The 17409-nt window shown below is 38.4% G+C and overlaps 1 protein-coding gene across 3 annotated transcripts in view; it reads left to right on the plus strand.

The window, feature by feature from the left end:
- The window catches only part of aifm1 (apoptosis inducing factor mitochondrion associated 1), a 62723-nt gene that overhangs the window by 7912 nt on the left and 37402 nt on the right, over positions 1 to 17409 (plus strand). For all 3 annotated transcript variants that reach the window (XM_063060607.1, XM_063060606.1, XM_063060608.1), the window contains 3 exons: positions 9683 to 9788; positions 11266 to 11298; positions 15477 to 15604. In XM_063060607.1, the coding sequence (XP_062916677.1) occupies positions 9683 to 9788; positions 11266 to 11298; positions 15477 to 15604 (267 nt within the window). The remainder of the gene's footprint in view (positions 1 to 9682; positions 9789 to 11265; positions 11299 to 15476; positions 15605 to 17409) is intronic.

Genomic DNA, 17409 nt, shown 5'->3' on the forward strand with positions numbered 1-17409 from the left:
CAGAGGAGAAATCAATGTTGATGCCATCAGGTTGGAGGCTACCTAGACAGAGTATGAGATGTTGTTCCTTCAACCTGAGAGCGGCCTCATCATGGCAGAAGAGGCCATAGACCGAAGTGTCGAAATGGGAATACGGATAGGAATTAAAATGGTTGGCCACTGTGAAATTCTGCTGTTGGCAGATGGAGTGGAGGTGCTCAACAAAGCGGACTCTCAATTTACGACAGATCTCACCAGTGTAGAGTAGCTCACATTTGGAGCACTGGATGCAGTGGATGATCCCAGCAGATTCTCCGGTCCTGTTTGGGGCCGTGAATGGAGATGAGGGAGGAAGCAAGTGGTCAGGTGTTGCATTTATGTAACTTGCAGAGATATGTGCCAAGATGGAGATTAGTGCGGAGGGACAAATGGACAAGGGAATCCCATAGGGGGTAATCCCTGAAAGTGGAGAGTGAAAGGGAGGAAAAGATGTGTTTGGTGTAGAATCCCATTGAAGGTGGTGGAAGTTGCAGAAAATGTTGCAATAAATCATGTAGTCAGGAGGCTCAAAACAGGCCGTTCAACTCGTGTGTGTAAGCCACCAAGTATCAATCTATACAAATCCCATTTATCAACACTTTGTCTTTGGCTTACTGTCCCTCACCTATTCAAGTGTACATCCAGATGCTGCTTAAATGTTGTAAGAATACTTGCCTCCAACCATCTTCTCATGCAATGCATTCCAGATTACAACAACTCCTTGGCTGACAGATTCTTCATCAGATCCCTTCTGAATCTTGTTCCTTACCTGAAGCCTATAGTCTCCGGTTTTGGACACCTCTGCCATGGGGAAAAGGTTTCTTACTGTTTATCTTACCTATGCCTCTCATAATTTTTTATATCTCTATCGGGTCTCCCCTTAGCCTTCTCTGCTGCAAGGAAAAGAAACTCAACCTTGCAACTGAAGCATTCAGTTCCAGACACACATTAATTTTCTCTGATCTCCAGTGTGTAAAGAATTGCATGCAGTATTCAAGATGTGGACTATCTTATGTTTTATTATGTTATATTAAAACCTTAACTCTTCATTTCCTGGGCATAGAAAATAAGTGTCCCATATGCTGCTTTCTCCATCCTTTTTATCTGCACTACCACCTTCGGAGACCTTTGATCTTGTACTCAAAAGTTACTTTCTTTCCTAAAAATATCTCTGACTGATACCCTGTAAACGACTCTATTTCCTCCTACAGCTGCTTTGGATACACCTCCAGGCAATGGGGATTTATCCAACTTTATTCTCCTCAAGACACCTTGTAGTTGCTTTTTCATCCTGAGATGCTGTACTTGGTTTTTCATCATTTTTTTCTAATGGTTCCCACACTGTCATTGGTTACCTTCTTGCTTTTAATTTTTTCTTAACATTATTTGCCAGTGATATTTCAAGGCCCCCCACTGCATGCAGAGATGCACTTTTTTTCCTTTACTCCTGAAGGGTTTGTTCATGATCCATGCTGTATGTCTACCATACAGTTCCTTTTTTCATTATCCAAGCCTTAAAATCCACTGATATACAGGGTTCCTTGGACTTCCTGTGTTGACCTATCATACCCAGGGGAAAACAATCGCTTTGAACTCCATTTCAATTTTGAAAGAATCACGTAGCCCTGTAAGTAGCTACTATAAATCAATGTTTGATGGTCCTGTTATGATATTGAAATTGGCCTTCCCTTAGTTCAGAGACTTAATTTCTGGACTATCCTTAACACTTTCAGCAACTACTTTCAAAGTTCAAAGTAAATTTATTATCAATGTGTGTTTATATACAGTGGTATGCAAAAGTTTGGGCACCCCGGTCAAAATTTCTGTTACTGTGACTAGTTAAGTGAGTAGAAGATGAGCTGATCTCCAAAAGTCATAAAGTTAAAGATGAAACATTCTTTTCAACATTTTAAGCAAGATTAGTGTATTATTTTTGTTTTGTACAATTTTAGAGTGGAAAAAAAAGGAAAGGAGCACCATGCAAAAGTTTGGGCACTCCAAGAGATTTGAACTCTCAGATAGCTTTTACCAAGGTCTCAGACCTTAATTAGCTTGTTAAGGCTATGGCTTGTTCACAGTCATCGTTAGGAAAGGCCAGGTGATGCAAATTTTAAAGCTTTATAAATACCCTGACTCCTCAAACCTTGTCCCAATAATCAGCAACCATGGGCTCCTCTAAGCAGCTGCCTAACACTCTGAAAATTAAAATAAATGATGCCCACAAAGCAGGAGAAGGCTATAAGAAGATAGCAAAGCGTTTTCAGGTCGCCGTTTCCTCAGTTCGTAATGTAATTAAGAAATGGCAGTTAACAGGAATAGTGGAGGTCAAGTTGAGGTCTGGAAGACCAAGAAAACTTTCTGAGAGAACTGCTCATAAGATTGCTAGAAAGGCAAATCAAAACCCCTGTTTGCAAAAGACCTTCAAGAATATTTAGCAGACTCTGGCGTGGTGGTGCACTGTTCCACTATGCAGTGACACCTGCACAAATATGACCTTCATGGAAGAGTCATCAGAAGAAAACCTTTCCTGTGTCCTCACCACAAAATTCAGCATCAGAAGTTTGTAGAGGAACATCTAAACAAGTCTGATGCATTTTGGAAACAAGTCCTGTGGACTGATGAAGTTAAAATAGAACTTCTTGGCCGCAATGAGCAAAGGTATGTTTGGAGAAAAAAGGGTGCAGAATTTCATGAAAAGAACACCTCTACAACCGTTAAGCACAGGGGTGAATCGATCATGCTTTGGGCTTGTGTTTCAGCCAGTGGCATGGGGAACATTTCACTGGTAGAAGGAAGAATGAATTCAATTAAATACCAGCAAATTCTGGAAGCAAACATCACACCCTCTAAAAAAGCTGAAGATGAAAAGAGGATGGCTTCTACAACAGGATAATGATCCTAAACTCACCTCAAAATCCACAATGGACTACCTCAAGAGGTGCAAGCTCAAGGTTTTGCCATGGCCCTCACAGTCCCCTGACCTAAACATCATCGAAAATCTGTGGATAGACCTCAAAAGAGCAGTGCATGCAAGACGACCCAAGAATCCCACAGAACTAGAAGCCTTTTGCAAGGAAGAATGGGCGAAAATCCCCCAAACAGGAATTGAAAGACTCTTAGCTGGCTACAGAAAGTGTTTACAAGCTGTGATACTTGCCAAAGGGGGTGTTACTAAGTACTGCCATGCAGGATGCCCAAACTTTTGCTTCGGGCCCTTTTCCTTTTTTGTTATTTTGAAACTGTAAAAGATGGAAATAAAAAAGTAATCTTGCTTAAAATATTAAAGAACTGTGTCATCTTTAACTTTACGCCTTTTGGAAATCAGGTCATCTGTTACTCGCTTAGCTATTCACAGTAACAGAAATTTTGACCAGGGGTGCCCAAACTTTTGTATGTCACCATGTACAAACCTATCATTTATTTTCTTGCGGACGTACTGAATAAATCCAATAACCATAATAGAATCGGTGAAAGACAGGGCAGACAGTCAGTGTGCAAAAGACAACAGACTGCAAAAACAAAAATAAAGAAAAGAAAAATAATAAATAAATGAACAATAAATTTTGAGAGTCCTTGAAAGTGAGTCCATACGTAACAGAAAGAGTTCAGTGATGGAGCAAGTGAAATTATCTCCTCTGGTTCAAAAGCCTGATGGTTGATGGTTAATAATTCTTCCTGAACCTGGTGATGTGAGTTTTGAGACTGCTGTACCACCTTCCTGATGGCAGCAGCGAGAAGAGTGCATGATCTGGGTAGATGATGGATGTAACTTTCCTGCCATCTCTGTGATGAACTGGGCCATATCCACTACTTTTTGTGGGATTTTCCATTCAAGAGCATTTGTGTTTCCATACAAAGCTGTGATGCAGCCAGTCAATACGCTGTCCACCACACATGTATAGAGGCTTCTCGAAGTTTTAGATGTCATGCTGAATCTTCACAAGTTCCTAGGGATGTAGGGGCGCTGTTAGGCTTTCTTCGTAATTGCACTTGCTTGCTGGGCCCAAGATAGGTCCTTCGAAATGATAACACTGAGGAATTTAAAACTTGCTCACCCTCACCACCTCTGATTCTCCGGTGAGAACTGGCTCGTAGACTTCAGTTTCTTCCTCCTGAGGTCAATAACCCACTCCTTGGTCTTGCTAACATTGAGTGAGAGAGGGGTTGTTGTTGTGCCACCACTGTCAGATTTTCAATCTCCCCACTCTATGCTGATTCGTCACTTCCTTTGATTCAGCCTCAGTAAACGACATGGAATTGAAGCTATGCTTAATCACACAGTCATAAATGTAAAGCGAGTAGAGCAGGGAGACTAAGCACACAGCCTTGTGGTGCAGCAGTGATGATGAAGATTGTGGAGGAGATGTTGTTGCCAGTCTGAACTGACTGGAGAAAATCGAGGATACAGTTGCATGAGGAGGTATTGAGGCCACGGTCTTGAAGCTTATTCATTAGTTTTGACTCAATCTATTGAGTCATGGTAACTGTCCCAAACTGCTCGCTCACTGATACTTACCTGGTTCACTGACCTGTGGTTGTTTCCAGTGGACTAATGCATAGAGCTGAATTTTCATCCCTGGATGCAAATCACATTGTCAGCCATCTGGTGACCTCAATTAATTTGTTAAAGCTGACATCTATCTAAGAATATTATGCCTCCAACCTCTTTCCAGATATTGGTAACAGTATCTTAAGCTGTCTAAACTCCAGATTTGGGAATTGCACTCTTTTCCCCCTGTTTTACTTTGTCATGCCCACCTTAAAGTCCATGTCTTTAAACAAGGTAATATCTCCTTTAGATCATTATGAATTCCTCACGCATTACACCTCATAAACCTTTTTAATTTGATATATTTTTCTTTGTAAGTAGAAAGCAAGGGGTAAGAAGTGTAGTGATTGGGCAACTGAACCTGGGAAAAGTCACTTTGATATGATGAATCAAGGCTGTGGTGAAGTTCACTTTGCAGTAGGTTAGTCCATGAAAAGAACACTTCAGTATGAAGTACATTAAGTGACCATCTTCAACAAAGGGCAGAAATCACATTATGGTAACTACAAAAGGGCCTTCCTATCAACTGCTTGAAAAAGTCATTGCTACTATTCTCAATCACCTCTTTCCAGTAGTTGTGAGCTTCTCCCCAAATTACAATGTAGATGCTATCCATATTTGCACATTTGGATGCCCATTTCCAAGTTACCATTGTGTTGCTCATTGAAGCAATAGGCAGACACTAGACTGGCAGAGTAAGGTAGTTTATTTTGAATTCCGTCACTGTTTGAGATTGTTGTGGACAGAGGAAAAGAATGTTCTCAAAATATTCCTGTAAAAAGTGTGGTATATCAACAAGTGGCAGGAATCCCTGTCTCAAAGTGAGGGAACATTTGAGTTCCCATTGAGAACTTGGTGTCCATGAGTTGAGACCTTACAAAAGCCCAAATAATGTTGGAAAGAGAACACTACTTGTCAAACTATCCATCTATCTGTCCCATCTAGCACTTAGCTTCACCTGTTTCAGAGTCTGAAGATCCCACATAGGCCTCATTTCTCCAGAGAACTAGGGTGAAAGCAAGTCATCCTTGAGCACATAGGACTGTCTTAGAAGATTAGCATTATGTTTCTTTAGTTAATGTTTAGGAAAGCATTGGTTTAGTTTTCTTTTTAAATCAGAACCAAGGGCATGATCTTGGTTGAGACTTAGAAAAATAAAATTTAATCCAATGATTTCCTAAAACAGCATTTTACAAAAAGTCATATCACTATGTTGAGAAACGATATAGATTTTAGCTTAAAGGGCATAATTTAATATTCCTTTCAGATGCAATTATGATTTTGGTGCATTTAAAAAAATCATGTAGTTACTCTGGGATTTTACATTTATTGCAATAATTATTGCTTCTAACAATGCTTTAAAATGAGTATTAATTTTCTAATTTTAAGTTTGTATATCAATTCATTTATCTTGTTTTTCATTGCTATCATGCAACGTGATAGTTTTTTCAAAAACATGACCGGATTTTTCTTTCAGTGTTTAATATATAACCTTCATGACCTATTCATTTATAATTTATAAATGATATTTCCATTGTTAAATTTATTTTGTCATTCTGCTGCATAATAAGGGCTCCATTCAATATTATTCCTCTCTTGAAATAATGTTGATCTGCTGGAATCATCCTATTGTTTCATTTACAAATTCAGATATTATTTCACTTATCCTACCATTGAAATTAGGTTATAAATTGTTCTTGTTATTTTATTAATTTATTTTGACTCTGTAAACATTGCATTGTTTATCTTAGATAATAAAAATTGAAAGATAGAGTAGTAAAGCACATGCAGGCCCTTCGGCCCACAATGTTGTGCTGACCTTTTAACCGGCCCAATATCAATCTAACCCCTTCCATCCCACTTAGTCCTCCACTTTTCTTTAATCTATCTCACTGTCTCTTAAAGGCCCCTAATGTAGCCAGTCATTATTAGATGATTAGACAGTGGTTCAAAATATTGTGAAATTGTGAGGAGTTAACTTTGATTTATTGTGATTTCCCCTTTATTTCATGTCATAATTCAATTTGCATTTGCAATATGCAGTCTCCCGTCTTAAAATTTTAGTTATTAGTCTAATCTACTGCTGATTTTATTTTAAGTTCAATGGAAGTAACCTCTGCCTTTTTTGTATTGAACAACAACCTCCTACATAATAAGCTTGTAGGCCTCTAATTTCTAGGAACTTGTTCAAGTTTATTATCATTCAATCCACATATGAGTACAGCTAAAAGGAGAGCTCCACAGGCACCAAAGTGCAAAGTACAGTACATATACACTGTATGTGATATAAAATCATATTACGAGATTAAAAAGGTATATTCTGTTGATTTACAAGTTAACATAAAGAGCTTGTACTGCTTCTGCTTTAATAAATAACATGTACTGCTATCAAAGGTCTCACTGACTGGGGCAAGATGCTTTTGATTTTGTTCTTAATATTTGGAATTTCTAGAATCACTACTCAATCACAAAGCTGAAGCTTAAAAAGTATCTTGACATAATTGTGAATTCCTCTCTTCGCCTCCCGATATTATTTTAATAGTGTTAGCTTCATTAAACCTGGATGTTATTCTTTGCGAAAATGTAGTTAACCTTCTTTGGTTGGTCTAAATTGAAAAGTGGCTTGATTCTCACATTCTAACATTCTAATGAAGTCAGGTCAGAATTATATTGGCCATTTCTGATAGTTTGAAGCTAATTTATTTGAAACAGTCTTAACTGCAATAAGCAAACAGTAATCTCACATAACATCCATTTCCAGTTGTTAGCTGAAACCTGAAGTTTTGAAAGTTGCTGTTTACTATATGCTCACTAATGGTATTGCTACATTAATTGGCCTAGCCTCCAGTTAGAAACTGTGTTTATCAATTGCTTTTAAACCCCATCTCTGCTGCCTCACTCAAGTCATCCATATATCTAAATATAAGAAAAATCCTCCTTTTTCGTCTAGTTATTTTTGTATCTTTTGTAATTATTCAATATAAAATTTAGCAGTTGTAATCATGATCTAAACAATGCTGTACGTAGTGTGTAGAGGGAATTTGTATCACTGGAATGTTTTTATTATGAATTCTCATTTTCTAAAGTGCTGGTATACATTTCATAAGGATTTGTGTTTCCTTTGCTGGATCTTATTTAAAAGTTCTTGTCCTTAACTATTTTCCTGCCTGACATTTTCCCCCTTCTCCTGCTGCATTCCAGATCAGAAACATTGAAGCCTTTACTTATAGTTGCAAGAAAAGGTTTGTGAACCCTTTCCAATAACCTGGTTTTCTGCATTGATTACTCATAAAAGGTGGTCTGATTTTCATCTAAGCCACAATAGTAGACAAACACTATCTGTCTAAACTAATAACACAAACAATTGTACTTTTTCTAGTCAATACTGAGTACACCATTTAAACAATCACAGTCTAGGTTCAAAAGAGTATGTGAACCTCTAGGTTAATGCCTTCCAAAAAAGCTATTTGAAGTTGGGTGTTCTAATCAATGAGATGAGATTGGAGATGTGGATGTAGCGGTGCCCTGCCCTATAAAAAAGGATAGGCAAAGTCAGGTTACTGACAGAGTCTGCTCTAATCAAGATCTGTTTATGTGTATTATGCCTCAATCAAAACAACTTTCAGAGGACCTGAGGAGAAGTGTAGATATGCATGAAGCTGGAAAAGGCTACAAAAGCATTTCTAAAGACCTGAGTGCTCATCAGTCCACAAATAGCTGATGAAATTGTCTACAAATGGAGGAAATTCAGAACTGTTGCTGCTGTCCTTAGGAGTGGGCGTCCTGCAAAGATCACACCAATGCTGAAGGAGGTGAAAAAGAACCCAAGGGTAACAGTGAAAGACCTGCAGAAAACCAGAACTTGCTGAAGTCTCTGTTCTTGTGTCTACTATAAGAAAAACACTGAACAAGAATTGTGTTCATGGACGGACACCACGGGGGAAACTACTGCTCTCCAAAAAAAAAATTGCACTCTTCTCAAATTTGAAAAAGACCATCAAGATGTTTTACAAGGCTTCTTTGGACGGATGGGACAAATGTACACCGCTATATTTGGAGGGAAAAGGGACACCAGCACCAAAACCTCATCCCAACTGTGAAGCATGATGGAAGGAGTATTTTTAAACGCAAACAACAGGAATTCTGCAGATGCTGGAAATTCAAGCAACATACATCAAAGTTGCTGGTGAACGCAGCAGGCCAGGCAGCATCTATAGGAAGAAGCGCAGTCGACGTTTCAGGCCGAGACCCTTCGTCAGGACTAACTGAAGGAAGAGTGAGTAAGGGATTTGAAAGCTGGAGGGGGAGGGGGAGATGCAAAATGATAGGAGAAGACAGGAGGGGGAGGGATGGAGCCGAGAGCTGGACAGGTGATAGGCAGAAGGGGATACGAGAGGATCATGGGACAGGAGGTCCGGGAAGAAAGATGGGGGGGGGGGTGACCCAGAGGATGGGCAAGAGGTATATTCAGAGGGACAGAGGGAGAAAAAGGAGAGTGAGAGAAAGAATGTGTGCATAAAAATGAGTAACAGCTGGGGTACGAGGGGGAGGTGGGGCCTAGCGGAAGTTAGAGAAGTCAATGTTCATGCCATCAGGTTGGAGGCTACCCAGACGGAATATAAGGTGTTGTTCCTCCAACCTGAGTGTGGCTTCATCTTTACAGTAGAGGAGGCCGTGGATAGACATGTCAGAATGGGAATGGGATGTGGAATTAAAATGTGTGGCCACTGGGAGATCCTGCTTTCTCTGGCGGACAGATATGAAAAGTACAATTGTTTGTGTTATTAGTTTAGGCAGATTGTGTTTGTCTATTATTCTGACTTAGATGAAAAAGGTTCACAAATGTTTTCTTGCAACTGTAGAGCCCAGTTGAGATCAGATGTTTTTCCTGTTGCTAGGCCACTAAAGAGCTAAAATAATTTATAGTTCTTAAAATATTGTGAAAATACATTTAATACTATATCAAATGTGTAATGAATGACAGGGAGATAAATTTCAGAAACCATTAGATGTGAAGGTTATTTTTATATTGATTTGTGAATGTTGATCTGATTATTGTAATGTTGGTTTGATTATTGATCCAAATATACTGCATTAATGCCATTTGCTCAACAGGTATACGTTACAATACAAGGAGATAAAGAAAGGTACAATGAACGAGTAGCACAGTTAATGTCAACTTCCAGTGTAGAACGGAAACATGAAGAATTGTCAACCAAAGGTATGTAAGTATTTTTTTTCTGCTCCCTTGAGGTGTGGAACTAGGCAGAGGTTCTATGTCAGCGATGCAGTAGCCTGGCGGTAATGTCATTGAAACTCTTAACTTGTGTTTTTCGAAAGTGTGCTTCAGAAGTTATTTAACTTGGAGTCTAGATCTGATTCTGAAATTGATATCCTTATCACACTTCTCATTTAACCCATTGCTCTGTAATTTGAACTAGGGACCTTGTTTGAATTCTGTTTTTCTTATTTCCTGTCAAGTCTGCATTTACCGAGGCCTAACAGAAGCCAGTGAACTTTGATTAATTTTTCTGTGTGGTTTACTGACCATTTTAGCCATTAAAAGTGGAATATATAAAAAGGTGCTTCTTGTCTTGATTCTGCCACGTTCAATTGTTCTTTATGTGTCATGTCATAGTGACGTGGGCAATCATAGCTTTTCATAACCATTATTGTTCTTGGCAAATTTTCTACGGAAGTGGTTTGTCATTGCCTCCTTCTGGGTAGTGTCTTTACAAGACGAGTCATTATCATTAATCTTCAGAGATTGTCTGCCTGGCATCAGTGGTTGCATAACCAGGACTTGTGATATGCACCAGCTATTCATATGACCATCCACCACCTGCTCCAGTGACTTCCCTTGCACCTCCTATTTCTACCCTGCCACCTGTATCATGTAAATTGGCCAAAACCGTCATTTAACTTTTTAGCATTAGTTATATTTGTTTTCAAAGACAATTTTAATGAACGTGCATTGAATACAATTCTGTCACATCAATTGTTAGCATTCCACAATTATGTTATAAATTAGAAAGCCAGTTTTGTTTACATCCAGAATCATATTTAATCCTTTGTCACAGCAGGATGGGCAGCACTTATGTAGTGGAACTTCTGTACACTAAGCAACTTGGACAAATATCTGTTGGTCATATGTCATTTTCACTATAGTGAAACTGTTAATCCAGCATGCTAAAGACTTTGTGCCTGGCCATAAGATTTTCTGAACTATCAGATGTTATTTTGTTTATATTTGAATACACTTTCATTCACATTCTAACGGATGTTTCATAATAGCAGTGAACTCAGGATGTGGGAACCTGAGTCCCGAACGATTGGGTGGGAAGTGCGAGAATCACAAACCCAGCAAGTGAAATTGCAAATGTCACCTGCTGAGCCAGATGCTGAACCACGGCGACTTTGGAATGGTTGGATAGCAGATTATTAGTTTTACTCTATTGATAAAAAATGATAAACACGAGTTGACTTGTTGCCTAAATTTCCTTTCCTTCATATGTGGAAGTTCCTTCTAAGAGTTAGAACTTGTTTGGGTTGTGTTTTAAAACACACACTTCTAGTTAACTCTTAAATGATAAACATGACCACATTTATTTAATGAAGGTTTAAAGTTGGCATATTCATTCATTGTGATTAATTTTTGCTATAAATTGTAAAAAAAAGCTTCTCCTTTAAATTCATAGGTGAGAAAGAAGGCGAGGCAGCAACACCAGAAGGTAAATCTTATATTTCCTTCTTCTTGACTGAATCTGTTCTGATTTTGCTTTGAAATAATTCTGGAAGATTTCTAGACTTGTTTCAAATTTTAAATTGAGATCTATCATTTTATGAATTGTATACTGATAGATCAAAGGTCCTTATTTTTCTTTTACTGAATGAGCATTTCATCAGGCAATGTTCAAGCAGCTGTTGTCAAACAACTGGTACAAGTTCAAAAGCAATAGGCATAATATAAACGTTTTCCTATAATCTGGAAGGGAAAGCATGCTATTTATAATTAATCATCTGCATTTGTGAAAAGTAGCATTTGAGCCACAAGTCTTTCTTTTTCTTAAATTTTAAAGTTGAAGTCTGTCCTGAGCCTTGTGGCTCATCAGGCCAGTGCTTTTTCTTAAATAGCAAGGAATAAATCAGATAGAAAATTTTGTGGAGTAAGGAATTTCAGAAAACATGGATCAATTGTTTTTGACACCCTAGTAGGTTTATATTGGTTTAAACAAAATTTATGATGCTAACAGGGGCTTGTGTGCATAAGTACAAGTTAAATGTATTGTACCACATTTTATAATTAACGATATATATATGTATGTAGTGGTCTAGTTTCCTAACTGTTAGTGATTAATGATTAGGAAAAAAAATCATGTGGCTCTTCAGCCACACTTGTTGATGTTAGAGATGAGACTCGTATTTGAAAATATCTGGGACAATGTTGGCATTATTACGGAAATCTCATGAAGGCTTCACAGTTATGTCGAGTTTTGATGAATGTGAATTATTTACAAAAAAGGAATTCTCCTGCAAAGATGACTGCATTATATGTAAAAAAGGATATTATCTGAAGTTCTTAAAGGAAACCCTGCACCTTCAGAAAAATTAGAAGTTGGAATTGAGTCTAGGCTTTTAACATCTTATAGTTTTACATTGGCTTGAATAAATTGCGTATAAGCACTTCAGAACCAAAAATTTAGTTGTTTGGAACTGAACTGAACACAGCCAAAGGAGGAAGTGGTATTAAAAATGATCAGTATAATAAGTTTAGCAGGTGCATCTTCTTTGTTTTAGTTTGCTGGTGGTAATTTTGTTGCTTATAATAGCGGTCCCCAACCACCGGGCCGCAAAGCATGTGCTACTGGGCCGCGAGGAAACGATATGATTTAGCGATATGAGTCAGCTGCACTCATTTCCTGTCACACCCACTGTTGAGCTTGAACGCGCGCGAGGTCATTACCCACGCGTCATCCATGTCAGCACGGGAAGGAGATCAACTCCTTGAGCTTTCAAATGACGGCGGACTGAAAAGTATGTTTGACATACTGCTGGCATTCTGGATCAAAGTCAAGGCTACATATCCTGAGCCATGAAAGCACTGAAAACATTGCTTCCATTTCCAACATATCGCTGCAATGAATGCAACGAAAACTAAATTGCGGAATAGACTGAACATAAGGAACCCCCTTCAAGTATCGCTGTCTCCCATCACCGTGTTGTTGCAGGGAAACAAGCCCGGGGCTCCCACTGATTCAGCGATATTGGTGTGTTGCAATGATTTTATTTGTTCATACGGGGAAAATATGTGCTGTGTGTTTAATATCCAAACGTTACTTAAAATGTTATGATGCTATTGACTTATAAGTGACTTAACAATTACAGCACAGAAACAGGTGATCTCGGCCCTTCTAGTCCATGCCGAACGCTACTCTCACCTAGTCCCACCGACCTGCACTCAGCCCACAACCCTCCATTCCTTTCCTGTCCATATACCTGTTCAATTTTTCTTTAAATGACAATATAGAGCCTGCCTCTACCACTTCTACTGGAAGTTTGTTCAACACTTACTTAAAGCTCCCCTGTCGTCCCCTGATAATTGACTTATCACTATATTAATGCGAGGAAAATATGCGCTGTGTGTTTAATATTAAATTCGTTAGATAAACCCTTTTAGAAATGAAATTGAGTGTATTAGCCACTTATCACCTATATTCCGGTCGTGATTATTGTCAATATTAAACCGGTCCGCAGTGCAAAAAAGGTTGGGGACCCCTGGCTTAGAATAAGTTTAATGGAACAGTTTGAATTGGTTGTTTTGGCTGGTTATTAAATTTGCAAGCATGTTGAATTACATCAGAACCTTTTCTTAATGGGGCCTTGATTCAGAACAAAGAAATGTTGACATTGATCAGGCCATTTGAGAAGTTTTTGTCTGAAGATATGAACTTTGCCTCTTCTGGCTTTTGAAATTGGCTAATTAAAATGCTTTAATCTGGATGAAGATTTAGTTATGCAAGCATTTCTTGGCATTGGCTACTCTATTTACATTGAAGGACAGCTTGGAGTTGCTTTAAATCTTGTATGATATGGACCAGCAATACAGACAAAATGCTGGAGGAGCTCAGTCGGCCAGTCAGCATGCCTGTTTATTCTTTCCCATAGATGCTGCCTGGCCGACTGAGTTCCTCCAGCATTTTGTATGTGTTGGTTGGATTTCCAGCGTCAGTAGATTTTCATGTATTTATGATATGGACAAGCAGAGTCCAATGGTTTGAGATTGCAGAGTCTGCCATTGTAGCTGATATGCCTAAATTGGTTGACAGAGAATTGCCCGAACAGGTTTCAGTGCAAGTTACAGGAGAAAAATCTGAAACTGAGCATATATCTAATTCCAATAAAAGTTGTAAACATAAAGATTGAAGGTGGTTTTTGTTTATTGTTTTTCTCTATAACAGTATTCTAAGTGTTATTTTGCACATATAAGCCATTAAACACAATCAATTTGTACTTAATAACATTGAGAACTTGAGAGTAAGAATCAGGTTTATTGTCACTGACATACATCATGAAATTTGTTGTTTTATAACTGTACAGTACAGACATAAAAATGGTACTATGCAACAAAGTAAATAAATAAAGTAATAAGACGAGGCATGTCCTGGAGGTAAGGGACCTTAATGGTGGATTGCACCTTTCTAAGGCATTTCTTTTTGAAGATATTGATAATGGTGAGGGTTGTACCTGTGATGGAGCTGGCTGAATCTATAACTCTGCAGCCTTATTCGATTCTGCACATTACAACCTCCATACCAATCGGTGATACAATCAGTCAAAATACTCTCCAGGTACATCTGCAGAAATTTTCTAGTCTTTGGTAGCATAGCAAATCTCCAAGTGAAATATAGCAGCTGGTTTGCCATCTTCATGATTGCATCAATATGTTGTGACCAGAATAGATCTTCTGTTGACTCCCAGGACCTTGAAGTTGCTCACCCGATCCAACACTAACTCCTCACTGAAGACTGCTTTGTGTTCTCCCAAATTCTCCTGCTGAAGTCCACATTCAATTTCTTAGTCTTGCTGACATTGAGTGGAAGGTTTTTGTTGTGACACACCCAACCAGGCAGTCAACTGTATGCCACCTCATTGCCATGTGAGATTATCCCTGCAACTGTGATGTCATCAACAAGCTATACAGGTGGCATTTGAGCTGTACCTAGCCTCACAGTCATGGGTGTAGAGAAAGTAAACAGTGGGATAAGCACACATTCTTGAGGTGCACCCATGGTGATTATTAGTGCGGAGGCGCTGTTACTACCACTAAATACTCACCGTAGCCTCCTATCGGGGAATCAAGAATCCAGTTGCAGAGGGAGATACAGAGGCCCAGGTTTTGAAGCTTGATGATTAGTAGTGCAAATATTTTAGAAAATGTATTCATGTGCCTTTTGATTGTATTTATTCTGTAGAATGAAGTATATCATATGATTCGGGTAGCATTTTTAAGATGCATGATTTGTCAAAATATGACATTTTGCCTGTAGTGCAGCTGATATGGTTGTTTGAATTGCTCTGAAATATATAGGAATAACTTATTTACCTGTTCAAAAGTAGCGTAAAATTAATCTTTGTAGTTTTAGGACTAAATTTGATCCAGTATTTTTTTCTCTAGAATTGTGTATGGCACATGTTGAATTTTTTATGTCAGATTGTGCTGTTTCTACAGTTCGTTACAAACAAGATATAACCTATTGCATTATAACCAAGGATTTACAACAATAGGTTTAATCAAGAAGTGACATAGCTTGCCGTTACATGTTCTATGATGATAGGATTAAAAGTCCTTTGTTTCATTGCTCAAGGCTATTTACAATTTATTAAATGTTTTTTTTCTCTCTTCTGACAGCATCGGCAGTTGAGCCAGTCAGTGTCAGACCAAGCATCCCATCACATGCTCCTTATCTTCTGATTGGTGGAGGCACTGCATCATTTGCAGCAGCTAGATCTATCCGTGCACGAGATCCTGGAGCAAGGGTGGGCAATAATCTCACAACATTATATAGATATGTATTTAAATATATATTTGTGTTATGTCTTTCCTTTCTCTGATCACCTGACGAAAGTGTCTTAGAACTCTTCTAAGTAAAATGACAAAATGGAAAAATATGACATTTTGTACCATCATACAAAGATATATTTTTTTACAACCCTAGATTAGGGAAGGAAAAATAATCCCAATTTAAACTGTATGGCACAAAAAGAAAGGCAGAGAGACGAGTATTAAAGTATGTCTGGTACCAGTGGAACTCTGCCTGTACTAGAATGCAGTGCCTAGAAAAGATTTTAAAGAAAAATAAATGCACTTATACATAATAGTCCAGGCAAAAAAAGTTGTCAGTCTACCTGATGACATCTAGTGTTCATTACTGGAATACATTTTACAGGTTTAATCTCCATGTTTAAGGGATGACATGCTTACACTGGAGGCAGTGCAGAGAAGATCCACAAGATTAATTCATGGAATGAAGGCTTGAATGTATGAAGATTAAACCTATTGTCAGTGGAATATTGAATGAGAAATAATTTTATTGAAATATGCAGATTCTGATGGGAATGACAGGATGAATTCTGGGACGGTGTTTCCCTAATTGGGAGTATCTGGCACAAGGGGGAATAATGGGAGCTCTAAAATCCAAAGAGCTGATAAAATAGAATTGGTGGGGTTTCTAGGATTTAAAAGTATGTCTGATAAATAATAATTGCTTCTCATTTCTAATATGCATATTTGTTGTATGGATAGCAACATACATCAAAGTTGCTGGTGAACGCAGCAGGCCAAGCAGCATCTATAGGAAGAGGCGCAGTCGACGTTTCAGGCCGAGACCCTTCATCAGGACCCTTCGTCCTGACGAAGGGTCTCGGCCTGAAACGTCGACTGCGCCTCTTCCTATAGATGCTGCTTGGCCTGCTGCGTTCACCAGCAACTTTGATGTATGTTGCTTGAATTTCCAGCATCTGCAGAATTCCTGTTGTTTATGTTGTATGGATAGGCCAGTTTCCTCATAGGAAGGGAGCGATGTATCTGCTAAAGTTGAGATGTGGTTGTGTTATCAAAGGGCATGAGGGGTGCAAATTCCAGTTCTGTGGAGTACTGCTAAAGTGTATCAAATTTTCAGTTTTAGTGACGGTGTGATGAGCTTTGTACTTTGTACTTTACTATGTAGTTTTATCATATATTCAATAGTATATAGGCTTGTCTGCCAGTGACATTATCATTAAATTAGTTACTTAGTAGTTATTGATGTCATGAGAAATTCAGGTCTATGAAATATTTCTTGAAAATGTACCGGGAAAAAAAATATAGGCTTTTGGTAGTGATCGGTAAAATAGAATCCAGTTCTAGGATGCAGAATTTGAGAATTCAGTGTGTGAGGGAATTAAGTGAAGGGAAAAGGCAATCTGCTTTCTGTAGCAAAAAAAAAGTGTTAATAAGTGGTAGTAACGAATTTCAGAACCACTGGAAAAGTTTGAATATGGCATGATATGAAGGGAGGAAAGAATTGGCTAGAGAATGTTGTAGTTTTTCATTTCCTCGATTTCAATTTCTCAGAACCATAACCCAGAGCAAGAGTGTAATTCAGATTGATCCTTTAAAACCAGATTGTTAATTATAAATAGGCAGTCATAAAATTTAATTGGCATTTAGATTAGAACACTTGGAAGGGGGATGTTGTCGCTGGAGCATATGGGAGCTGCTGAAGATTGTTGGAATTAATGACATTTGAGGAATCAGCTGATGAGTCAGAGTTTGAGATTTCTTCATTGCATCAGGAAAAGAG

This window comes from Mobula hypostoma, chromosome 10 (assembly GCF_963921235.1).
Source record: "Mobula hypostoma chromosome 10, sMobHyp1.1, whole genome shotgun sequence".
Lineage (NCBI taxonomy): Eukaryota > Metazoa > Chordata > Chondrichthyes > Myliobatiformes > Myliobatidae > Mobula > Mobula hypostoma.